The sequence below is a fragment of the Saccopteryx bilineata genome, chromosome 2 (genome assembly GCF_036850765.1).
Source record: "Saccopteryx bilineata isolate mSacBil1 chromosome 2, mSacBil1_pri_phased_curated, whole genome shotgun sequence".
NCBI lineage: Eukaryota > Metazoa > Chordata > Mammalia > Chiroptera > Emballonuridae > Saccopteryx > Saccopteryx bilineata.
The window spans coordinates 80,102,655-80,129,609 of NC_089491.1; the positions used below are offsets into that span (position 1 = coordinate 80,102,655).

The following is a 26,955-nucleotide window of genomic DNA, read 5'->3' on the forward strand; positions in this document are numbered from 1 at the left end:
GAGGTCAATTAGAGGCTGAGCCCCAAGACTGCTCTGGAGGAGTTGAATTGTACAGTTTTAAAATAGCGTGGTATCTGAAAGACACCTGAGACAGAAGGGAAGAGACGATTTTTAAAAAGCTGTCCTGGCTATTGTGGGAAATGGCCCATGGAAGAAGGCAGAGTTAAGGCCAGCCTGCTAGAAGCACAGCTGCCATTAATCTGTCCTTTCTCTGCCTCAGATCACCCGGTCACCTCTGGCTGCCAGAGCAGCCTCCCTAAACTGCTACACACCCCTCCCTCCCACATGGTATTGCTAGCAAAAGGCAAGGAGGGGGACTAAGGATGTGCACAGTGAGTAGCAGTTTGGGAGTTTCTTTAACCTTGTTTTTTGTTTGTTTGCTTTAATTCTGGATGGTAGTTGGACTGCTTGCTTTTGTGTCTGCACATCAATGGCATGACTTCATTGAATAAATATTTACTAATTACCTCTGTGCGGAGCAATGTGTTAAGAGATATGGTAAAGAACCAATATGGATTCTGTGCCTTGATGTTTAAAGAAAAAAGAAAACTTATGCATAGATAGAGGTTAGTACATAACTAAAAGCGAAGGGAGGAGTTAGTGCTATGGGTATTTAGAAGGGGGGGCAGAAATTCTGGCTAGATGTTGAGAAGGAAAACAAGGACAGACCTTAGAAGAGGTAGCCCTTGACAAAGAAATTTCTTTGGGCATTAAGGAGCCACTGAAGACTTCTGAGTTGAGAAGCAAGGTATCAGTTGCTATGATAGCAAAGAGCAGGCTGGATTGGAGGAGGCTCTGCCTGCAGACAGAGAGACCTGTTAGGAGACTGCTGCCGAAGGGCCCTGACTCATGTGACAAGGAGAGTACTTGGCAGACATTGCATCAGGAAGAACTGAGTGCCTCTAGGGAACACAGGAAAGAGAAAAAGCAAAGATGCCCCACAATGTCTAGCTTGGGTGGATGGGAGGGTGGCAGTGCTCTGAACAGGAAACATAATCACCACAGAAAAAGCAGTTTACAGGGGAAGATAATGAGTTGTCCGGACACTCTGAACTGGACAAGCCTAGAGCACATCCAGCTGGCAGGAAGTCAGAAACGAGACTCTGCAACCAGGAGAAGAGGCGAGAGGCCCTGGGAGAGTCACTGGAAGGGACAGCTGGAACCGGGAAAGAGACTCCTCATGGTTCATTTCCAGTATGAAAAGAACCCCGCAAATAAAGTATCCATAGTGTTAGTTATATTAGGATTTTTCTTGGAGAGGGAGATGTATCACTGTATGTAAATTCCACAGCTGAGTAGCATAAGCCTGCGTATGGCTTGATTTTTAAAGTCAGGAATATTGTTCTAAAGTAGCTTCTGAGATTATTTCAGGGCAAAGGCTCAATAATCTTTAAGTAAGACATAGGACATGAGGTGATGGGCTCATTTATATTTTACACTATATTCCCAAATATCTCTGTCTTATACTTTCTCAGACTTGAATTTTATTTTTACTTGAATGTTCTAATTCCTGTGACTGTACATTAAAGTTAAAAAACAGAAACAGTTTTTTAAAAAGCAAAAGAAAAAAACCAATAATTTAAAGACCAGGAACTAACAACTGTTTTTTGGTCTTTTTCTTATATATCTGTGTATACATATGTGTGATTTAGATACAGACACACACATATGTATTCACATACCCACACACACATATATATAGATACTTTATAAAAATGATTGTATAGATAGTATATGAACACATGAATTTTCTTAATATTATGGATCACTTTGTACATTCTGCTTTATATGGAATTTTTAAATTGACATTTCATTTGAATATTTTTCATGCCTTTAAAAATAGTTGTTCAAAAGGCTTCAGGTTTACCTACCGACGATCACTACATGAGCCTATCGGCACACTGAAGCCCCTCCTATCGTTGGGCAGCTCAGAAATGTGCTCTGAGGGAATCTGGTTTGATGTCTTTCTTCCACTTTTACCACAGGAGTCTAGCATGACCACTTCTTCATCCCTGTGTTCTTTTCTTCCCACCACAGCTGGTGACATTGGGGACTTAAGAGGGAGTTGCTTCAACTCCCCATTGTAAGAAGTGCATGAGTGGTCAGAACAGTTAAGGCAATGGAGAATGAGCAATTTTATCCCCTAAACAACTGTTTCTTATGTCTTCCCTTTGTGATTATTTTAAAAATTATTTTTACTTTCTTCCAGTCCCCACACATTCAGGTGCATGTAAGAACATATACATGCGCACATACAAATCAAGACCTAAACATGATAACTTCTTAAAGTCTCTAAATGACGTCTTTTCCATCATTCCACAGCTTTGCCCAAGGTAGAAGACCAGTGTCTTAAAGGCAAGCAACAGAAAGTTACGTTGTGGCACACTGCCTGCCCCTCTGTGGCAGTGTGGTGAAAGGCCTGGGCCGCGGCGTGAGCCCCAGGAGAGCAGAGCCCATGCGCACGAATATGCATGAACAGGACTGGACAGAGCACCATTGTTTTGATATCGTTTTGTTTTCACAGGTGCCATAGAGTCATTTTATGAGTCTTCACTATGAGCTATGCCATAGAAAGACAGAGCTATAGTTTTTGCTGAATCCAGTTTTAAAGCTTCTTGTTTAAACAAAAACGTAATTTCTAAATCAGTTGAAAGTAAAACCCAACATCTTGAATTCTATACATCCCCCCTTTTATTCCCTTTTTTTTTTCTTTCTAACCTGTCTCCTTTGATATTACTGCCTCCATTTTAAATATCATCAGCTGATAAATCATTTGACAAGGATCTGCAACGGTTCATTCTAATATTGAAGATGACAAATTATAGCTATAAATTTTTTCAGGAGAGAAGGCAACGGTATGCATTTCTGCATTTAGAAATTGATGTAGGCACACTAGGGTTGGCTAAAATATAACTGCAAAAACAATTTAATTTATTTCCTAATTAATGACTATTAGACTATGTCCCAAGTTACTGGAAGAACTTTGGAAGGCTGGAATTTTTTAAACTACAGTTCTTTTAAAAAGAAAATTTCCTTAGTTATTGGATGTAAGAGTTGTTGTAAAGAGATCACATGATTCTAACAGCACACAGGATTAATATTTCACATTTGATTTCTTCTCAATTAGAAGGTAGAAAACAATAGAAAATTTCTCTAACTTGGGGAAATGAAGAGAAAAGTTTAATTTAATATTTATTCCATTCTTGGGTTAAAGCTCTGAGATTTTGAGCTTCTTCAAAAGGCAGTGTTCAGTGTCATGAACACTGTTACATCATACATAAAAATGGAGTCATACAAATGAATACAAAAACTTAATTCATACAAATAAACCTAGAAAATGTAGTCATGTAAGATAAATAAGTAAATTTGTATCCCAATCGTTGTCCCTTCCAGGAATAAAAACCTACCTTCATTCTTCGTTTCCCTTTTTTGTTTTCTAATTTAATTTCTCTCATGTAACCCCTTACCTTTCAGTAATTTCTTTGGAGCTCCCCTCTTTAGCACTTCCTTTTTCCTCCTTACAATCTTTATTTCCTCATGATTGCCATTGAGTGCTTTTTAAAAAAAATCTTTCTGAACCAGAGCATAACCAGTTCACTTATTCTACCCTAAAGCTTAGGTTTTCAAGCCATATATTAAAAAAAAAAAATACTACATCATTTTATATCAGAGGATGGAATCAAAATGAAAGTCTTCATTTATTTATTTAATATAAATATTTATATTGAATATAGAGATATAAACATATAGTCATCCATCCAGGAATACATATAGAACACAAGACTTCAGGATTCGAGAGGGACTTTCTGTTATTTGTCATTTGCAAAATAAGCACCTGCTGCTCTTGCCCTGCCTGATCTGCCCGGGGAAGGTCTGGGTCTGGAGCTCATCTCCCACTCTTGATGGAGGGTCTGTTGTACAATTTCTTCTATCTAAGACGCATGAATCATAAACCCTCCACAAGCCAGGGCACTTAAGAATTAGGAAGTCTTGTGGTTAGAGGCCTGAGTTGAATTCAGTGAGGTAGGTTAATGTAGTTTCTTAGAGTCCAATAGGCCTCTGGGGCCTTCCACAGACCCTGTAATATCATTTTTTATGAATCCATTAGCCATACAGACTATCATGTCATTTCTTACAGCTTCTTTAGTCTCTATCTTTAAATTGCACAGGTTTCCCAGGGCACTAGATATACTAACAACAGTCACGACAATCACAGTCACCACTGTAATAGCAGTTAACACTATATCATATTTCATAGACCACAAAAAAAAGATCTCTTATACTTATCTCATTTTAATTGTCCTACCTTTATTTTGATAGGGCTCTTGCTTTTGTTGATAGTTGCCTACTATATTCACCAGTTCCCCTTCCCCTTATAAAGTAACCAAGTGCCTGCTTTCCAGATATTACTAAAATCCTCAAATCTGCCAAGAGAAGAAGTCTATTTACTACGTTATATAGCACATTATGTAGCTTTGTCAATTCCCAGGTACACAATCTTATATAAAGCTCTCTCTTTCATCAGAAGTGATACAGTAACTATAACTGTGTGGTGAGCATCTGGAAGTAACATTAATGATGATGATAATAATGACCTCATAGGATGTATAATTGGGGGGATTAAAGAACATTTACAAGCTTACTGTGTCATAGTTAATGATGTGCCAAGTTTTCTTGCCACCACCCATTCCAATGGTATTTCCTGCTTGGATCAGAGAACTAATTATAGTAAATGGTGCCCTTTCAAAGAACTTGCCCTATCCTAAACCATATGCTAGCATAAAGATATTGAACTGTTTTCGTGTTGTTTTCAGAGACAATTTATTAATGTTGTTTTGCATTTGTCTTAAAAAATGTGTATAATGTAATTATTTAGTGTTTATTTTATTGTGTGTACCTTCTACTCAGAGGGTTGGCATTATTGTTCCTAACAGTGACGGATACAAGCAGATCATGCCTTATGACCTCTACCATCCCCTTCCTCGGTACGTAAATCAATCATCCTGATGCTAGAATTAGTCAATCGGTCTTTTGCTTCTTTCATTTGTGCATAGAGATTTTGTGTCTTTCTGCAAAAATAAGATGGTAGGTAGTAAATTTTGCAATACATCCTGAGCTCCACTTTTGAATTATACTGGCCTGCTCAGACTAGAAACTTGTCATTCAAAACCACTTTAAGTAAGGATCATATTACATGAGAGTGAATACAGTAATTCACTCTGATTAGATATAGTATATGGGTTTATGTTATGTCTTTCTTTCACTCCTTTTGTCCTTTTCTATGTTTCCTCTGCAATTGGACCCTAGTCATTAAAGCACTGTTACTAACTGTTAAACAAACACTGCCTGAAGTATTATCGCAATACCATAAATGTGGAATTCCAGATGTGCTATTACTCGGAATAAGGGCTTGAAATAGCCTCCTTTTGTTACAAAGAAATAATAATTAAGTGTAAAAATGCAGTTTTTTTAATATCCTTATTGTTCAGAACATTTGGGGGGGGGCTTATTTTTCTAAAACATTTTAAAATTCCATGCACTGTGTTACTTTTCTAAAGTACAGTATTCTTTATAACTAGAAAAAATAATGAAAGTCTTTTTTTATATGTTCTCTTTATTAATATATTTATAAGGAAACTGGAGAAGCTGAAAAATATTCTAGCTACTGAGTGTATTGTTAGCTACACTGGAAACAGCTCTGCAAACAGCAGACATTAGCATTGGGGTTGAAATAAACACTGCTAAGAGAGACCTTTGCTCTATATTCTGGGCTCATCAGGACTTTGGGGAGTCAGCTGCTGTTTAGAACCCAAGGTTTAAATCAGATCACAAACATAGCAGTTGAAAATAATCCCAAGTAGTTTGAACAATCTCAAACTAAACAAAGCCCAGAGAATAATTTTATTCTGAACTGTACAAAAAGCAAAATTTGATTGAAAATCTTAAAACACTTAATGAATTGGGATCTAAATAGATCCATTTGAAGTCATTGAGTCCAGCTTCCTAATGATGTTTCATTCTCCCATTTCTTCCCCCAAATCACACACACATACACACACACACACATATATATATATGTGTTTACATAAACATGCATATATGTGTATTTAATAAAGATGTAGTCATGCATGTATACACATACATATAGATATTTGTGTAATATGTATACAATACTGCAAGTTGTCATCCACTCTCCACTTCAATACTTCCAGTGATTGACACAAAACTTGACTTTTTATCATTCTAATGGTTGCATGTAGTGAGGGGCCTTTATACTATATAAAGTTATTTCTTTGTTTTTAAGTTTTTCCACTAAAGGGTTACCTCAGTAGTCGGCTCTCTCCCTCTTTCCTATGACTATATTGATAAAGACAATAAATGCCTTTGAATGCTACTGATATATTGTTTTGCTGGTTTGATCCAGAACTAAATTTATGTAGTAAACTCCTCTTTTTGAAAAAAATAATGGAATGAAAATATAAAAAGATTAATTTAATAGAACCAAAACTTCATTTCATTTTAATTTCTGTACCTATAAAATAAATATCCATAAGACACGTGTATCTGCTTGTGTGAAGATGCTATGTTTCAAGATAAAGGCAAAGTTGGATGTCAGGGTGAGCAACATCAAGTTTATGTTCTTCCTGTAATGGCACTCCTAAGTTTTTTGAATATCTACTGTGTCTTCCATTTATATTTCTCTAGTATGACTACTGTCTGTCCTAGGTTAAACTAGACTTCTTCTATATGCGGCTTTCCCCCAATGCCTAAAGCCAGGATTCTCAGCACAGATTGAAATGGGCCTCCAGGCCGTGCGTTCACACCTGTCCTGTGCACACTGGCCTGCCCAAGCCTCACAGTGGGGAAGGGCAATTAGCAAGTAGGCTAGATTTCCTACTTTGCACTTCTGTTGCTGAACTAATTCTAAAGTTAGATATTCTGCTTCATTGATAAAGTCTTAGTAAATAGAAGCTACCGTACTTCAGCACATATGTTTTCATAAGAATTTAGGCTCAAAAATAGCTCTCAGATGACAGCTACCTGCCGATTAAAGCAGAAGGCCTCACTTATTAAAATTATTTAACTGAGCTTAAGACTACAGTGTTGATCCAAAACACAATTAATAAATTTTTAGATTGTTGTTTCTTGCTTTCAGTTTTGACTATAACACTTATTAGAATATGATATAAAAATGTAGTCTGATAAATTATCTTAAATTCATCATTAATATGTGCAACTTTTTCACATCGTTCTTAATTTTGAGAATTTCTTAAACTAAACGTACTGTGTGTTTAAAAATTAAAAGCCAAAAGAAGTTAAAATATATGATATAGAAACTCATCTCTTATTTTTCCAGGAAAAGATTTTTGGTTATGCTTTTTTTTTTTTTAATCCAAGCAATTACCTGGTCCCTGTGTAAAGATATCCTAACTGATGCCCTCTCTCACCTTTTGCTATACTTTTTAAAACACACAGACATGTTTTGCTTTAAAATTCCACATAACCCTATTATTATGCAAGGACTCATATGATAATTTTTCACATATAGAACTATAGTTGCATGCTTTAACCATACTATAAATTCTTAGAATAATATTAGAGTCATTTGTCTTTCTGTGATCACTAACATGAAAAAAGATTCTTATTGCTGTTAATGAAATTACACTGTGGGTCAGGCCCAAGAGTTGAGACAGAAATTAATCACTCTCTTTAGAAGGGTCATGTTTAGGGATGCTTTAAAAAAAGGTACCAATTAAAAAATGTGCTCCTTTTATGGCATTTTAATGTTCTAAGAAATTAAAGTACATTCAAAAGCATTTCCCCACTTCACTGTCGGGTCACATCCAAGGCGAGTATGTACTTACCTACTCAGCCCGTTTCAGTCTGTGTCAGACCTGTCTTCCACCTCCAGAGGGAAGCTCTCCAGAGATTTGCGTAGACAAATGAGAATCGGTCTTACCTTTCTGGAAAAGAAACAATCTGCAGCGCTATTTCGTTTTCTTGAAAGTGATCAGAAAGTTTCCTACGGGCTAAACAGAGGGCCTCAGTTTCCCCATAATTACATTTTCTTTTGGGTCTCCTGGGGAAATATGCATAGAAAAATATTGTATTTGGCAACAAGTTTAAGCTGTTGGCAGTGGAGATAACAGTTGTTGCCTAGACTTGTGCAGTACAAAGAAAATGTGGAGGAAAATTCTCTTAACTGTGAGACACACATTATACATTCTCATGCACAGCGAAGTCAGGATCACAATGTACGTCAAGTCCTCCTTATAGAATAATCACTGTCTCCATGGTATACCTGTACAATATTTTTTAATTTAACTATTCAAGTGGATCAACTTGGTCATACTTTGTTTTTCTCTCATTAAAATATCTCTCCTAATTCTATGAGAAATCTTAAAGTTCCTCAGTGATTTTCATCAACAAGCAAAATATATGTAAGAAAGACAAACTCAATCCCAATGTTTCTATTTTTAAAAATTCAGCATTCTCTAAATTTGTAGGAGGAGAGAAAAGAACCAAGCAAAGATACCTCTCTATATCTGCTTCCAAATGCTTCAGAGCTATATAGAGACCTGATAAATCAATGGGATTCTCTGAAATGTTATAATATTGTTATTTCTTCCTCCCTCACTTATTTGTATTTCTAGATCCAATGCCATTAGCCTTCCAACTAAAACCAAACTTCTTCAAAATTCCAAGACTTCTTTACTGGGGGACCACTAACTGATAGTATCCCTCAATGTTTCAGAACAAGTAGATAATGCCTGTATTAGCATATTTGCTCCTTAGTATAATGCACGGTTTGAACTTCAGAATTGTGCTGAATCCATGTAGTCCCAAAGCTGGTGATCGTAAAAGCAAAGGAGAAAAAATGTGTGATTTGCCTCAATTTTTTCATGAGCTTCTCATGTATAAGTATCCGGAAGCTAAGTAATAAAGTATTGCATTGAAAATAAAAAGTATCAGCCAGGTGCAAACTATTAGTGTTAACTGATTGACCAATTTTAATCTTGACATAAATATTTAATGGCTTAATAAAAATACATATATATATGCAGAATATATATTTTAAAAATATAATATACACACAAACAAAGCATCTATATTAAAACTAGAGGAAAAAGGACTGAACAGCCCTCTTTTGAGTAAGTTATAGACAGCCTAGATATCTTTGTGAACAACTCTCAAAACAGTAATTTGTTACATTTGTGTAGAACGTCAAGGTTTACAGAGCACTTTTGCCAATGTGACTCCTCTCTTACTCATGAGATTTCAGGCAATAGATGGCTTTTGGCTCTCTGGACCATAGCCTCTCAGAACCTGATGGCCCCAGTAGACACTGGGAATGGGGTTGGTTCGGAAAGGTCACTAAGAAGCTTTGGCAATGTGCATGTCTGCCCTGATAACTTCCCTTGCTTCTGTAGGTGGGAGGCCACACCATGGACCGCGTGCTCCTCCTCGTGTGGGGGGGGCATCCAGAGCCGGACAGTTTCCTGTGTGGAGGAGGACATCCAGGGCCATATGACCTCAGTGGAAGAGTGGAAATGCATGTATAGACCTAAGACACCCATCGTGCAGCCCTGCAACATTTTTGACTGCCCCAAATGGCTGGCACAGGAGTGGTCTCCGGTAACTGTGCCCTCTTTATTTGTTTGTTAACAGACTAAGTCCACTCTTCCCTCTCATCATCATGTCCCACCTGCTACCCTGTGCAGCTCCCTGCTTCTCCTCTTGAGGTGTCTACATGTCTACCAGTTTAGCTCCTGGAGTAGGTGCGCTCTGAAGCCAGCATAGCCTAGCCAAATGTATGAGTAAATCTATATCCGTATCTTTCTTCAAGCTTCTTCAAGAAACGTCTGTCACCCCCATGTTCCCTCAGGGACAAGGAGAGCACATGTCTGTCAAGAGTCACTGAGGTGCCTGACCAGGCAGTGGCACAGTGGATAGAGTGTCAGACTGGGATGCAGAGGACCCAGGTTCGAGACCCCGAGGTCGCCAGCTTGAGCGTGGGCTCATCTGGTTTGAGCAAAAGCTCACCAGCTTTGACCCAAGGTTGCTGGCTTGAGCAAGGGGTTACTTGGTCTGCTGAAGGCCCACAGTCAAGGCACATATGAGAAATCAATCAATGAACAACTAAGGTCTCGCAACGAAAAACTGATGAGTGATGCTTCTCATCTCTCTCTGTTCCTGTCTGTCTGTCCCTGTCTGTCCCTCTCTCTGACTCCCTCTCTCTGTCCCTGTAAAAAAAAAAAAAAAAAGGAGTCACTGAGGCTGAATGACTAATCCTGAATCTGTGAGCTGCTCTGGTGATAGAGCTCAGTAGACTGAAAGTTTGGTTTCATTTTTTATTTCTTATTCTATCTCTAGTCTGAATGGATTAAAATTAAAGCTATGTATATTATTCATTGAAAAAAGGATGCAATGAAAATCACAAAATAACTAGAAAGGGATGAAGTAGAATAACTAAGACTAATACATTCTATATGTAGGGAAGCTGCTGCAGCAGCTTAAACATAACAGATTTTGATTTGGGGGTTCCTGGCGGCCAATGCAAAAAGGTCTGGAATCGCGAAGGAAATAAAAAATGAGGCGGTAAGCGGTGGTGTCCGAAGTCACAGAGATGGCAAAGGACTTTTCACTTTAGCTGTGTGGCTTTGTGGCAGCAGATTTGAACTGTGACATTTTTATTTAAATTGGCTTCCAAGCATGTAGAACCACTGAAGTGCTTTCTACGTTGGCCATTGAATCAGTTCCTTCAAACACTTTTTCCCTATCAATATAATCAATTGGATCAACCATGCTACAATATAAACTAGCTATGGTGACAGTTGAAAAACCTTTTATGTTCATGTGAGAGCTGGCATTTCACATATTTTGGTCCTAATAATCATTAGCAAAGTGACTTAATAACATTAAGGTGCAGTTTTGGTCATAAAAATTGAGCACACTCTCTAGTTTCTTTTCTCCTTTTTGCAGCTTGGTTTGAGACTCTGTACATAATGGGGGCTAAAGAATGCTGATTGAGTAATCCAAAACTAAGAAGTCAAAAGTGATTTAGTTTTTAGCCATCTGCACCCTGAATTGCTAAATAAAATAAAGATCTCATGATGGGTAAGAAGTGGTGTCAATCCATCAGGAGTCCTCATATATAAAAGCAGCCCTTTAAAAAGTCTCAGGTGGGGCATGCAGAAGAGAAAACAGAGCTTTGCCTATGACTCTCCTCTCTCTCTGTTCTCCTTCTAGTGCACAGTGACGTGTGGCCAAGGACTCAGGTATCGTGTGGTTCTCTGCATTGACCATCGAGGAATGCACACAGGAGGCTGTAGCCCCAAAACCAAGCCCCACATAAAAGAGGAATGCATCATACCCACCCCCTGCTATAAACCCAAAGGTAACGCAGCAGGTGCTCTGCTGTCAGGCTTCTTTTTTTTTTTTTGTTATGTACTCAGGTGCTGTTTTAAACTCCTTAGAATATTTTAAAATATTCTACGTGTTCTTAGTAACTATTCTTTGTAACCTATTGACTCCACACTTAACTTTTTTAAAAAAACTCTCAAATAGCTTTGTTTGAAAATTGTTATAAAGCACTCCATGAGTATATAATGTTCTCCTGAGTCATAAAGTTCTTTGAAGACTATTGGTGAAAAATATCAGATATGTCTGCATGAAAGGAGATACTTTAGAGATATTGTAGGAATATATGTGTGATTTACTATCCACATTTCTTGCTATTAAAAGCAATGCAGTGAATCCAAAAGTGTCTGCTGTGCTAAGCAGGAGTTGCATCAGAAAGCCTCATACCTCCAACTGACGAAAAAGAAAGCTGTTACTTTCTATATTGAAGATGATCTATATTAAAGACAGAAACATTATTGTGAGACTGGACATAATTTGAAATGAAACATTGAAATTAATTAGAATTTAATAGATACTGCAAATAATTTTTTAAAATAGACTTTAGAAAAGTTCTACTTAGTGAGCAAGATTTATTATAATTACACTGGGTCTCTCAGATTAGCATGAATACTAATCTGACTTCTCTGCTAATATTATTAAAGTCTATATGCATGAAATAGAAAATTCCAATGTCACAAACCATCCAGAAGTGAAGCTTTTATTATAAGCTTCCTCCTATTTTTAATGTTAAATATATTCCCATTTGCTTCTTAATTTATTTCCTTAAGCCATTAAATGTCTCCAAAAATCAACTACAAGATGGGTTTTATTATATTATAGTTTGACATTGGTGAAAGTGAATGTCATTGTGAAATCTAAATTAATGATATAAAAAAACAAAAAGTATCAGAAAGGCTGATTAATTTTTAATTTATTACTTTTCTCTCTAAACCTCAGCTTCTTCATCTGTAAACTGGGAATAATAATAGTAACTCCCTTAAAGATCATGCTAAGATAAAATAAGATATCATACAAATAGTGTGCTTAGCCCACTGCCCAACGTATAGTAAGTTTTCTATAAATGTTATCTTACTATCATTAGCATCCTTAAATACAGAAGGAAGTGGCCATTGGTACATCTGACAGGATTCAGTTCCAATAGACAGTCAAGTATTACAAGCCTACTTAGTGCCCGCTGAATGCTTCATTATTGAAAGATGAGATAGCTCATGCTGTCAAAGATTCAGTTGTTTGGGAGAGGTGGACTAGTTATAAAATGATGTCTATAGATAATGTATTGCTGTGTCTAAATACTAGTGAATCTTTTTGCCTTTGGCAGTTTTGTATTTCTCATCGGTTTTTTTGCTGCACATAGAGGACAAGAAGTGATGCCCCTAACTTAAAATTGTTAATTATTCATTAGCTCTGTCTTTACCAAACCACTTCAGAAAAAGAAAAGCAGTTTGTGGTTAACTATCAAAAACAAAATCTGGATTTTCACAACTAAGTAGTGAGTCTGGCTCTACTTAAACATCATTAAAATGCCATATAATTCTATGGTGCATGCATATATAGACGTATTTCTTTCATCTTGGCAATTATATGTTATAAAATGGTGATAGAGCTTCATTGGCTTATACTATAAAGCAAATATGCCTATAAATGACTCTAATAAAATATGTCAGAATGGAAATCTTGGCAGTTACTTCTGTGGGAGCAGTTATAATCTCCCTCTTTCTTTTTCTCCTCTACAGTTTTTCCAGGAAGTAGTTAGGAAGCTTGTTCTGAATTGTTTGGCCAAAGCTACATAAATAGGTGAAACAAGTCAAATGATGGTTTATGAAACTTTACTTGCTCATATTCCAATTGCCAGTGAGCCTTGCAGTGGTATATTGAATGAATCAGATATCTAAAGCAATGTTTTATAAATATCAGAGTGGCCGTTTTACTTGTTTTTGACAATATGGCATAGATCACACTCAGCCAAAAAGGCAAAAGATAAACAAGTTAGAATTTATGAAAGTATCACAGTACTTTATTGTACTTTGTATTTGTTTCAAAAGGTAAATATTGCTCTATCTTTTCAACAGAAAATAGTGAAAAGATGCTTTGATGACATATCGAGTTAGTGCTCCTAGAGTTATGACATTTTGTAATACAAAGACTTTTTTTTTGCTCTTCAACATAATAAAGGAGAAAGACATACACAGAGACCAGTATTATTAAACATGGTACATGTTAAAATCTCATTTTTTTCTTGATATAATTATCATTGGAGGCAGAAATTTACCTAAAAACTTATTATTTGCAGTTATCAACATAGCTTGTAGGTAATACAAAATCAAGAACTGGTGAGGGGAGGAAAAGTGAGGGGGATTTCCCTGAAATTCCACATTGGTTCTAACCTTTTCTCTTTTATCTGCATGCATTTAATTCTCAGAGAAACTTCCAGTAGAGGCCAGGGGGCCATGGTACAAACAAGCTCAAGAGCTAGAAGAAGGAGCTGCTGTGTCAGAAGAGCCCTCGTAAGTTTTAAAACCACAAGTTGTTTTGCCTTTGAGGTTGAGTGGTTTAAAGAAAGCAGTGCCTCACTGGTTGTGGCTTTCATAGGTTCTCAACTAAGTGCAGTCCTCTTACCAAGGGTGAAGTGAGGCTTCGGGGCTGTCCAATTGGAGATTTATCAGTTTCAAAATACTTCTCAAAACATGACTGCTTCCTAAGTACTTGTCAATTTTGAAGTAAGAAAATGAAGGTGTAGTGCCTACTCTATTCTCCAAAATCTGACCTCCAAGAGGCCAAAGGTGAAACAGTTCAGGCTGCCTCTGATGGTGACCTAGAGTTGATGTAGAAATCTGGGCAGCTTTTCACACTCCTTATTTCTCAACTCACAAAAAGAAAAGGGTAAGTAAAATGTGTCTAAGGGCAGAGGAAGTTTATTAGCTTTTCTCTTCCCTTTCCTGCTGGAATTAGTATCAGATGGATAGCAGGTCTCTGCCTCACTTGATCATGGCCTCATACCTGCTCAGTTTCATCAAGGCCATGATTTTCCAGATGCCTCGTAAGAAGAAACAAACAAACTGACTTGATTGATCAATAACTGTATATTGATTCTACTAGAGAACATTGATAGGCATCTCTGCTCTATCATTTTTAAAAATAAGGGAAAGCAAGCACTTTGTTATAAATTTTATTTATGAGCAAAACAATTTTTCAGATTTTCTAGATTATTATTTAATATAAGTACTAGGTAGGCTCTGTGCTATGCATTGGTGCGTAAGACATGTTACTCACCCTCCAGGAGCTCACAGTATAGCATGTAAGATATTAAGTGGTTAAAACTCAGAGTATAAATTTTCCTGGTGGAGATATCAATTAACATTATAATTTATATATTCAAAAGTAATTTAGAATCTTCTCTCATTTATTGTATTTGAATCTAAATCTTACATGGTTTGCCAGAACATAGATTGTGTTCCTGAGTCATACCCTAATCAGCTAGACATTGCAAAAGAAATCTAAAATACAGATCGGTACAGTGACCAAAGCTCATTTGAAAAGTAATGGTATTCAGTCACGTGGCTTCACAGAGAAACAGTTTGTATATTAAGTAACATACTTCAAATTTAAAAGACAGTAAGCAAAACATAGATTATTTCTGTACTATAAAGTTACTATAGCACTTTTTACTACTTCCATGAAAAAAGCCTTTAAGAAAAAATAATCATTGCAGAACTTTGGAGGAAAAGCAGTAAAGATCTCAGAGCCACATTTACACAAATATATGAAGGCTTAAAAAATGTTTTCTCTCCTGCCAGTACCTGGTTTGGCAGATAGTCTTGCAGCAGGAAAGGGAGTAAGTAGTTCATTTAGATGGGTATTAACTCTCTAATCCACTAAGGTCCTAGTTAAGACACAGAAAGATGCCATGTAATTGGAGCCACTTTCTTCATATATGTATTCTTAGGTTAATATGTTTAACACCAGATTATGTATTATTTTACCTAAGTAAAGTTTGTTCTCCCATATGCTATCTTTTGTCATACTTGTATAACCCTATATATAATATTACATTATGGCTGAGTTAAAATTAAATAGTACAGCAAAGTTAAAATTAAATCAAAACATCTTACACCAACAATTAAACACCTTTCTCATTATTAGATGCCTCTCAAATGAAAGCTGTGAGTGCACTGTAATGCATAGGTCTTAGCCAACCATGTTTTGTAAAGAGTGTTTTCCACTAATGTTCTGCTTAAGGTGCATTATGTTTAACTTTAATCTCAATAAAATTCCTAAAATAGTTAAACACATACTTTTAACCACTGGAACTATAGCTGTATATTAGATTATTAAATTTTACTCTCGGTGTAATGAAATTGCCATCTTGGCATGATTAATCTGAACTGAAGCAGGTTGTAATTGGAGTGCTGGTGCTGGGGAAAGGAAATATACACTATTATGCTCAGAACGATTACTTTTATACCAAAATGAAATAAATGACAGCTTTAGAATAATGTAGTGAAAGGTATATGGTTTCCACATTTTAATACACTTTACATGTTTAGTGCACTGAACCCTAAGAAAGGTCCTACGATCACATTATATTTTTTTATTGATTTTGACTTTAAGAACATAATTTTGCATGCTCTTAATTCTTTCTTTTTGTAAACCACATCGAGTAGTTTCTAAATGTATGTAGCAACCTCTAATTACTCTCCATAGTATAATGAAAAAATGATATACTGTCAGCAAGTCCTTCCCTCCCCAACCGAAGAGACTCACATTGCTTAAATTAAGTGGTGATGTTTAGAAGCTGCGGCTGTCACTTGTGAGCTGCTGCCGAGAAGTGGGAACAGTGGCCCAGAACTATTATCTCTCACTTTGGCTCCAGTTAACATGAAGAGTTCTGTAGTAAAACAACAAATATCATTTTTTCCCCTTATTTAAAGTAAAAACATCATCACTGGCATGTCTCATTTAATAATAGAGGGAAAGCAGTAGCTTAAAGACTTTAGCGTATGGAGATACTATTATTGAATGTTAGATATTTTTGGTAACCCCCAAATGAAAAAAATAATTGGTTAGCACTCTGGCCAAAAATACGTTGGAAAACAACCACTGTAAGATATTTTTAGAAGAAAACTATGATTAAAGACTAAAAACCAACCTGCTAAGAAATAGCTAAAATGTTCTAGAACAGAAGTACATACCCGTAGTGTTGTTTCACTAAACTAAATGCTATACAGAAGATACAAATACAACTATCAGACTCAGAACGGCTAAAGTAAGTATTGAGATTGGGTCATGTTATGGTAGTGTACTTAATATATGGAGATTTGTTTTAGAAAGCTGCAGCTTCATTCAGAAATTCTTTTAGACATTGATTGCTTTTTCCTCAGCAACAAACTAGTTTAGTTATGACACACAATATTTGATTTATATGGTACACAGTAGGCATATAATGATGAATACATTTTCTTTTTTTATATAAATAAATTTTTATTTTAATGGGGTGACATCAATAAATCAGGGTACATATATTCAAAGAAAACATTTCCAGGTTATCTTGTCATTTAGTTCTGTTGCATACATCACCCAAAGAGAGATCGTCCTCCATCACCCTCTATCCAGTTTTCTTTGTACCCCTCCCCCTCTCCCTCCTTCCCCCCCCCACCCCCCATAACCACCACACTCCTGTCCATGTCTCTTAGTCTCGCTTTTATGTCCCACCAATGTATGGAATCCTGCAGTTCTTATTTTTTTCTGATTCACTTATTTCACTCCGCATAATGTTATCAAGATTCCACCATTCTGCTGTAAGTGATCCTATGTCATCATTTCTTCTACTGAATAGTATACCATGGTGTATATGTGCCCCATCTTCTTTATCCAGTCTTCTATTTTTTTACAGTGATTAAAAGCCTTTAAGCAAACTCTTGGCCAATACAGAAAGAATCCATAAAAGAGTAGTGTCCTTAACATGTTCACCAAGTCCAAGTTGGCCCCATCACCATGCCAAATCCCTGAAAAATGCAACCCAACCACAGTTCAGTCTGTTAGGAGCTGTCACAGGGAGCAGGAGTCCAGGAAAAGTCCACACAGGAAGAGTCCGCATGGCACTGGAATTGTTGTCACCATTCTATACTTTGTGAATACATTTTCTTGATAAGAAGATTGATTTCCTAACCTACTTGTGGGAATCAAACCCTCTCAGCTGATTTTTCACTGGTGGCCATGGTTTGTCTTGATTCAGCACATGTTTTTATCAGGTTCTCCTGACAACCATAAGCAAGAATGTTTAAGCAATATATTTTTGTCTCTCTCCACTGAACAGGAGAGAACCACATCCAACCCCAAACCATGCATAAGCAATATGGGACTCTAGCCAATGAAGTTGATCAAGCACAGAGGATCTTATAAATAAATAAAGTGAACTTGCTTACAGGGATGTCAGCTGAGGAATCCATAGAAACCCCAGCCACCCAATTCACACAGAATTATGTTTAGAGTTAGAGTTCTAAAACTAATCGAATTCTAGGAGAGCTGCATTTTTCTAGTGGGAAGAGTGTGCCAGTCTAACACTAGAAAGAGAGAGATGGAGAATGATTAAAGAAATTCTCTTCCGCTGTTATTTAAACCTTGTCTTTCTGAATTAGCTTCCTCCTGATGAGAGTATTGTTAGGTTTAGAACACGTCATTTAAATGCCCGATTGAGCCTGACCAGGTGGTGGCTCAGTGAATAGAGCATTGGACTGGGATGCAGAAGACCCAGATTCAAAACCCTGAGGTTACAGGTTGAGTGCGGGCTCACCAGCTTGAACATGGGGTTGCTGGCTTGAGCAAGGGGTCACTCACTCTGCTGTAGCTTCCTGGTCAAGGCACATATGAGAAAGCAGTCAATGAACAACTAAGGAACCACAACAAAGAATTGATGCTTTTCATCTCTCTCCCTTCATGTCTGTCTGTTCCTATCTGTCCCTCTTTCTGTCTCCATCACATGAATGAATGAATGAATCAATCAATCAATCAACTAGTCAATCAATCAATGCCAGATAGAGCCCAGCAGATAGCTTCAATGAAAATATATGGGAGCTGCTTTCTAGGTATTTTTTTTAAACTATCAAATTTTATTTTTATTTGGTGAAGGATTAGAACTACAATGTGGTAGAGAAGTTATATTTATTAATCATGTAGAAGCTAAAGAAATTATTGACTTGACTTCTGATCTCCTCTACTTTTACCTTACTTTCAGTCCTTATTGAGAAGTATGTGTAAACATTACAATCACCTTGAGCCAAGTGAACATTATGAACACTTTGACAGCTTAACTTCTTGAGCAAAAATGATTCTATGGTGACCTCTAGGACAGGAATAGACACAGCTCATCTGCTATTGCTGCACAGAAAGTTAGTAAACTGGCCTCTTTAATATCCCTGATCTAACTTGGAATAAAAAGAAAATAATTCCCTTCCTTAACTCCTCAGGCCACTAACAGGTCACCCAATGGTCTAGAAGGTGCAATGTGTTAAGGGAGGCAGGTGTAAGGAAAAGGTATGGCCCGGACGCTCCTTTTTCTTTCCAGGCTTTCTGTTCTTTCAGTGAAGGCATCCCAGGGAAAGAAGGGAGAACTAACTGATTGGGCACTCATAACAAGGTTCCTTCAGATTTATTTCAGTTGCTGTGAGTTCTGCTTGAATGGCTCAGAACAAGCAACATGCAATTTCTTTGGGCATGACATGACCAACACAGCCATTTTAACCAGCCATTCCTCCAGCAAACTCTAGCACACAAGTAGAAAGCCTTAGCAATGCCATCGTCTTAATGGTGGGATTGAGTGGTCCTTTGTGCCTTGATATTGCACTTAAGAAATCTTGAGTTATCTTACTCAGTTTTCAGTTAACAGCTTTACTACAGAGTTAGTAAAGCTTTGTGCTTCAACACAATACTGAGGCTTTAAACATATTGCCATAAATAAACTTGGTGTGAGCCATTTCAAATAGGAAGAAGAAGGAAAGCAAGCAGGCAGAAGGCAGCAGTAATATCTGGATGCCAGATGGCATCAGCTTAGTGATGGGACTGATTCAATAAGAAGCAAAGGGAAATTCCTGTCATGCATCTGTGTGAACAGAACCCACAAGGAATTAAGTACAGAAAGAAAAGCCAGTAAGAGTCGCCATGGTGATGCTGAAGTCATTAAATGGCTTGTTTACCTTGTTAGAAATAGTCTTTACATATATAATATTTAAGCATATGTTTACATTAGTCCATATTTATATCTAGTAAGTTGTCTGAGAATGTGATGGCTTAACTCAGCGGTTAAGAATGTGAATTCATATTTTAAGAAAAAAAAGTGGCTAGAAATGTTAATTATGTGACATGTGTTTTTATATTTTCCCTTTAAAAATATTTAGGGAATCAAACATCAGTAATGGATCCAGATAGCTTTGTTGTTTATATCCTCATTACAAGGTGCCTGAAATGCATTCTCTTTATGTAACTCAGGCTGCAGAAAATCAAAGGAATATCTGCACGTGTGTGTGCAAGTGTGTGTGCATGAAGATTTAGTTCTTAAGATTTGAGAGTCATCTCCCCTAAGATCAAGAAATTTAAACACTATTTGCAGGTCATTAAATTAACAATAAAAGATGTTCAAGAAGAACAGGGTTGTGCATTAGAATTACAAGACAAAAAAATAAGAAACACAAAAGCATATTTGAGGGCTGGTACATGGCAGAGCCAAAGCTTCATGCTGGCCATGCTGAATCAGCCCCTACACCCGCAATAGCCGTGACCTCTCTCACTTCCGACTCCTTCCTTACTGGCCTTGTCTCCATCTACCCAAATTGTTCTCATCTAGTATGTCTTCTGCAATAGTGGAATGTTTAATATAAGTTCTCTGGCTGATTATATGTTTTAGATGACTCTGGAGAGTCACTGGACCTGCTAAGTGCTCATACCTCCTAATGAAAGAAGCTAAGTTTACTCATTAGTCTGTGGTCTTTTTTGCCAGGCACAGGTACTATAAAAATAAACCCAATAGTCCTTGTCCTCAAGAAACCTGGAGTACATTCTTATCACAGAATGATAGGATTGTTACCAAACTGTTGAGTGTTGGCCAGTTATCTACAAATTGAACAAATGAACTAGCTGTTTTTAAGAAATGCCATTGTTGGCTCAGCGGTAGAGCATCAGCCTGGCGTGCGGGGGACCTGGGTTCAATTCCTGGCCAGGGCACATAGGAGAAGCGCCCATTTGCTTCTCCACTCCCCTCCTCTTTCCTCTGTCTCTCTCGTCCCCTCCCGCAGCCGAGGCTCCATTGGAGCAAAGATGGCCCGGGCGCTGGGGATGGCTCCTTGGCCTCTGCTCCAGGCGCTAGAGTGGCTCTGGTCACGGCAGAGCGACACCCCGGAGGGGCAGGGCATCGCCTCCTGGTGGGCAGAGCTTCGCCCCTGGTGGGCGTGCCGGGTGGATCCCAGTCGGGCGCATGTGGGAGTCTGTCTGACTGTCTCTCCCCGTTTCCAGCTTCAGGAAAAAAAAAAAAAAAAAAGAATGTAAGAGAGTTATTTGTTGAATTTCCAAATTACCTTCAATATAGTATGTACTTCTGAGCTAAACTATTAGAATTGTTAAGCCAAAACATGGTAATTTACACATATGAGAAATAAAGGAGAGAAGAGTGTGATAGACACTGAAAGGGTTGTGGGGGCAGATGTTTAAGTGAACTGATTTTTGGCAGATTATAATAGAATGTATTGGAACCTGATTTGACTCCAAAACAGTCACTTAAGGAAGATTATTGGATCTTTTTATGTTATAAATGACTAGATGTTTTGTATCAGTGTGCAGGATGGGGCAAAGGTAGGTTTACAGTTGTTTGTATGGAAAATAATACAATGATTAATAAATACTATACAAGAATAACTCTGTTTTGCATACTCACAACTGTAAACCTCCTTTGGCCCCACCCTATATGTACCTCAGTGATTCCTACCTATATGTTGATCATAGATACTTTCCTAAAATTTGAATTTTTTTTTCAGATACATCAAGCCAACTCTGTGAGTTGGTGAGGGATTAGTCTGTGTATTTGTGTGCTCAAACAAGGATACAGCCCTGCCAGGATCAAAGTTAAAAGCAGTTTAATTACTGATCATACCTCCATGCAAAGCAGCAGTGAGCACAGTGGTGAAAAGTGGGCTCCACCACCCAAAGTCACTCCTGCCATTACCATACAATGCAATATACAGTTGATGTATCTAGAATTGTGCTCTTGAAATCTATATAATTATATTAAACAATATCAACTCAATAAATTTAATAAAAGTTCTAATAAAAAGCATATGTAATATATCTACAGTATTTAAATATATAATAATTTTCTTCAAAAATTATAAATAAGTGATTTGCTTGAAAAAAAAAGTGTGGGCTCCAGTGACAGACTGCTTGGGTGTTAATCTTGGATATTCCACTAACAGCAGACCCTGAGGAAGTCACTCAACCTTGTAGGCTGCTATTTTCTCATTTGTGAAAAGAGCATAATAATAGTACCTTCATGATAGGTTTATTGTGAGAACTAAATTAATATATATAAAGTATCTGGTATACAGGAAACATTCTGAATGTGTTACCTATGGTTATGATTGAGCCCTTTTCAGCATCATTCATCTTCCTAGAAAACTGTTAAGGGAGCAAAAATTGTATATCATAATCACCATTTACAAATGATGAAGTTCAAACAGATGTTATATCTTCCTCATACACATTTCATCTAATACCATGTAAGAGAGAGGTACAATATAACCCAAAATTCAGTCAGTGGTTCCCCAGCTAACACCACCACCCTGCCTCTCCTCTATACTTCCGAGTCTCTTTGAAGATTCACTTTTAAGCACCACATTTTGAATTTAGCCCACAGTTTATTTTAAGGGACAGAAGTTAGTGGCCATATTTGAATAAAAAGGGATCTATAGGGAACTGAAACATGAATGAAGAAAGTTCAGAAAAGTGTCCTCTCAACTCTGTGTTAAATACAGTTCATCCCCACAGGTTTCTCCCAGCATGCACCAAGACAGAAAAAGCAGTCACAAATTCAAGAAAGCAGACAGAGCCTTTTTTATGTAGTCATTCCAAAAGCCTTTAATGCAAACCAAGAAGTTCTGACTTTGTCAGCCCCTCCTATTGTCTCTACTTATTGCTCATTCTGCAGCCGCATTCAGAAAGCTAAACCTGAACTGTTGCTCAGCTGAGCCCTAGAGAGTGACAACAATAAATTAATGGGATCCTTGCATGCCAAAATAAAGTATGGACCCCGTCACCACCAATATATGTTACGTCTATTAAGGTGATTTTTAATGAACTGAACATTTCATTGCAAACCTTTGCCAAACTTGTTGAATTAAGGGAAAAAAAATATTTACAAAGTTGCAAAGTAAACTAATTTCACTCGCTGTGAAGAAGAAATGGTTCATGAGAAGTATTCTAAGTTTATAATATTTTAGATTTTTATCAAAGTCAGGGAAAATTATATGCATTTAAAAAAAAATACCTATATTATGGATTCAGAAGATGGTGGCAGAGTAGGTGGAAGTTACAATCACCTCCTCCCAGGACCAAACTGGAATTACAACTAAAATATAGCACAATTAACCTGAATAACCAACTGAAGACTAGCTGAACAGAAGTCTTATACCCAAGGACTTACAGAAGAAGCCACATCAAGACTGGTAGGAAGGACAAAGACATGAAAGAACTGGCCCTACTTGCAGAGGCAGCAGCTGTGAATCCTGGGAGATATCTCAACTGCAAAAGCTAGCCCTGAGAAGTAAGGAATATCACTGCCACATCGGGCTCCCCAGCTGAGAGCACCAGAGCCAGGAAGAGGTGCCAACATAACATCTGGCTGTAAAAATCAGTGAGGATTCTGTCTACCAGGGAGAAGTGGGGTCTGCTAGAGACACAGGTGCTCTCTTAAATGGTCACTAACAGCTACTCACCCTGGGCTCTGGCAGAGGAAGAATGGAGCAGACTAGAGTCATGTGAGGAGAAACTGGGTTTGTGCCTCTGGGGAGAGAACTGCAAGGACAGCTGACCAGATCACTGTATCGAGTCCCTGTTTCATACCACAGATGCCATCCTTCTGGGTGGAACACTTCCCTCTTTACAGCATCAGCCTAGGGCGATGCAGTACCCCACCTGGCAGACTCCCTGTCACCCAACCCTGGGGATCTCATACCCTGCTGAGGAGTCACCTGCCTTGGCCCAGGGTGTAGAAGTTCAGGCAAACTCATGGTGTCAGTTGTATAGTTCTGGAACAGGTCATTCCTCTCAACTTCCCCTGAGCCTGACCTGTACCTCCCCCTCACTGGAGATCATCTAGCCCCACCCTCAGAATTCCTGGCAGCCTGCCTAGCTGAGCATGGGCCCTCCAGGAGGTCCAGGCAAAATCTAGGACAGACTGAGTTGTGTGGTTCTATGAGAGGGACATTTTTCCCTCACACACCCAACTGGCATAGCACCTTCCCTTCACACAGCCAAATCTTAGTCTGTTTGTGCCAGATAAATTCTTCTAGCCTCACCTGATGACTCTTTGAGACCCCCCCAAAAAAAAAAGGTTTACAGGCACCTGGCAGGTGGCAGCTAGCCTTGGTATACCCTGGAACTTTTGCTGAGTGGCCTCAGACCAGCACTGGCAGCAAGTTTGAACCTGTTATCAATCTGGTGAACACCACACGTCTCTCCCTGGTGATGTACTGAAAACCTGTCATGTATGTAACTCTAGTACCACCAGAGGCAATTTCAATGACCGAGCCTAAAAGATAGCTGGCAGGCAAAGGCAGGTAAAGACAAATCTGGGGATGTCTTGGGTCTTTTGCTGATCTGTTCCCAGCTCAGTGCTAGTGGAAGCCAGCCTTACAGGGAAGCATGGTTCTTCCCTGTACATCCAGGCCCAGCAGAGGCAGCCCTATCTGAGAGTCATTTTGTAGCTCCAAACAGGTGGCTCGAGTACAATCACAGACAGCATTTGACATGACCTGTACCAGAGTCCATCCCAAGAAGCCCAGAACTAATGCATCCAGTGATGAGCTTCAGACCACATCAGAGCCAGATCCAATAAGCTTCACAAGTGTCATTTCCAAAGGGAGTTAATGGTGGGACCAAGCCTTGCTGAGGCAAATTCTGCTTTGTGTGGTCAGCACCTGCATAGCAGCTAGCACACTGTGGTCAGCATTGAGCCTCACAGCCAGCTATCCTGTGCACAAACAGCCAATAGCAATCAAGACTCAATTACAACAATATTGTAGCAACATATTGATAGATGGACTTTGAGAATATCATGCAATGCAAAATAAATCAGACAGAAAAAGTTAATTGCTATATGATTTTACTCATGTGGGATATAAAACTGAAAGCAACAAATGAACAAACAAGAAAAAAAAACTGATAAACACAGGCAACACAGTATGATGGTTACCAGAGGGAGGGGGTGTGGGGAGTAGTAAGGGGTAAAAGGGGTTAAATATATGGTAACAGAACATGATTTGACTTTGAATGGTAGGCACACAATGCAATATACAGATTATGTTATCATAGAAATTTATATTTGAAGTCTATATAATTTTATTAACCAATGTCACCCCAATAAACTTCATTTAAAAAATTAAGACTTGATTACAACAGTAGGACCCACATAACCTGCATGAGACATTCCTGGAGCACCCAGCTCAGGTGACCAGGGAGACAGCATCCCTGGGTCCCATAGAACACTTACTACATAAGACCACCCTACCAAGACTGGGAGGTAGCATGTTTACCTAATACACAGAAATAAACACAAAGAGGCAACCAAAATGGGGAGACAAAGAAACAGTCCTCAAATTAAAGAACAGGAGAAATCTCAAAAAAAAAAAAAAGAGCAAAATGAAATGGAGGCAAGCAATCAACCAGATACAGGTTTCAAAAAAATGGTTATAAGGATGCTCAAGGAATTAAATGAGAACTTCAACAGCATGAAAAGAAATATATAAACCATAAAAAATAGTCAGAAATGAATAATACAATATCTGAGATGAAGAAGGAATGAACAGATTAGATGAAGCAAAGGATCAAATCAGTGATTTGGAAGACAAGGTAGCAGAAGAGACCCAGTCAGAGCAGCAAAAGGAAAAAAGAATTTTTAAAAATAGGGATAGATTAAGGGACCTTTAGGATAACATGAAGCATAACAACATCTGCATCATAGGGGTAATGAAAAGAGAAGAGAGAAACCATGAGATCAAGAACCTATTTGAACAAATAATGACTGAAAAGTTTCTTAACCTGGTAAAGGAAAAAGACATACAAGTTCAGGAAGTGCAGAGACTCCCAAACAAGATAAACCAAAAGAGCCTCATAGCAATACACAATATAATTAAAATAGCACAGGCTAATGACAAAAGAAAATCATAAAAGGAGCAAGAGAAAGACAGTTACCTACCTACAAGAAAGTTCCCATAACACTGTCAGCTTATTTCTTAACACAAACATTTCAGGCCAGAAAGGATTGATACAAAATATTCAGGGGGATGAAAAGCAAGAACCTACAACCAAGACTACTTTACCCAACAAGATTATCATTTAAAATTAAAGGAGAAATAAAGATCCCATATATTCCCATATATATTAATTAATTAATTAATTTTAAAAAGGAGTTTATTACCACCAAACCAGTATTACAAGAAATGTTAAAGGTATTCTCAAAGAAGGAAGAAATAAAAAGAAGGAATATAGTTGCTAAGAATAAAATGGCAATAAATAACTACCTATGAATAATCACTTTAAATGGCTTAAACTCTAGTCAGAAGACATAGGGTGACTGAATGGATAAGAAAACTAAACCCATATATGCTGGCTCTAAGAGATCTACCTCAAAACAAAATACACACAGACTATAAGAAAAATGCATGGAAAAGGGTATTTTTTGCAAATGGAAATGAAAAAAAAGCTGGAGTAACAATACTTATATCAGAAAAAAATAGACCTTAATATATATATATATATACAAAGGTTGTAACAAGACAAACAAGTACACTATATAATGATTAAAAGATTTATCCAAAAAGAGGATACAACCCTTGTAAACATTTATGCACCATACATAGTAGCACCTAAATATATAAAGCAAATTTTAATGGATGTAAAGGGAGAGATCAACAATAATAATGTCATAACAGAGGATTTTAGCCCCTAATTGAAATCAGTGCATAGATTTTCCAGACAGAAAATCAATAAGAAAACAGTGACTTTAAATGACAGACTAGATCAGATCAATTTAATTGCTATCTTCAGAACATTTCACCCTAAAGCAGTAGAATATACATTTTTTTCAAGGGCACATGGAACATTTTTTAGAACAAACTACATGTAGGACACAAAACAAGTCTTAGTAAATTTAAGTAGATTTATATCATATCAAGATCTTCTCTAACCATAATAGTATCAATCATGAGAAAAAAACTGAAAAATATATAAAAGATAAATAACATGGTACTAAATAATAAGTGGGTTAACAATGAT

The 26,955-nt window shown here is 37.5% G+C and overlaps 1 protein-coding gene across 5 annotated transcripts in view; it reads left to right on the forward strand.

The window, feature by feature from the left end:
• Positions 1-26,955, forward strand: part of ADAMTSL1 (ADAMTS like 1) — a 1,054,626-nt gene that overhangs the window by 782,547 nt on the left and 245,124 nt on the right. For 3 of the 5 annotated variants that reach the window (XM_066257319.1, XM_066257318.1, XM_066257322.1), the window contains 4 exons: positions 4,935-4,985; positions 9,432-9,636; positions 11,251-11,398; positions 13,844-13,928. In XM_066257319.1, coding sequence (XP_066113416.1) covers positions 4,935-4,985; positions 9,432-9,636; positions 11,251-11,398; positions 13,844-13,928 — 489 coding nt within the window. The remainder of the gene's footprint in view (positions 1-4,934; positions 4,986-9,431; positions 9,637-11,250; positions 11,399-13,843; positions 13,929-26,955) is intronic. The other 2 variants (XM_066257321.1, XM_066257320.1) reach the window with 1 other exon arrangement.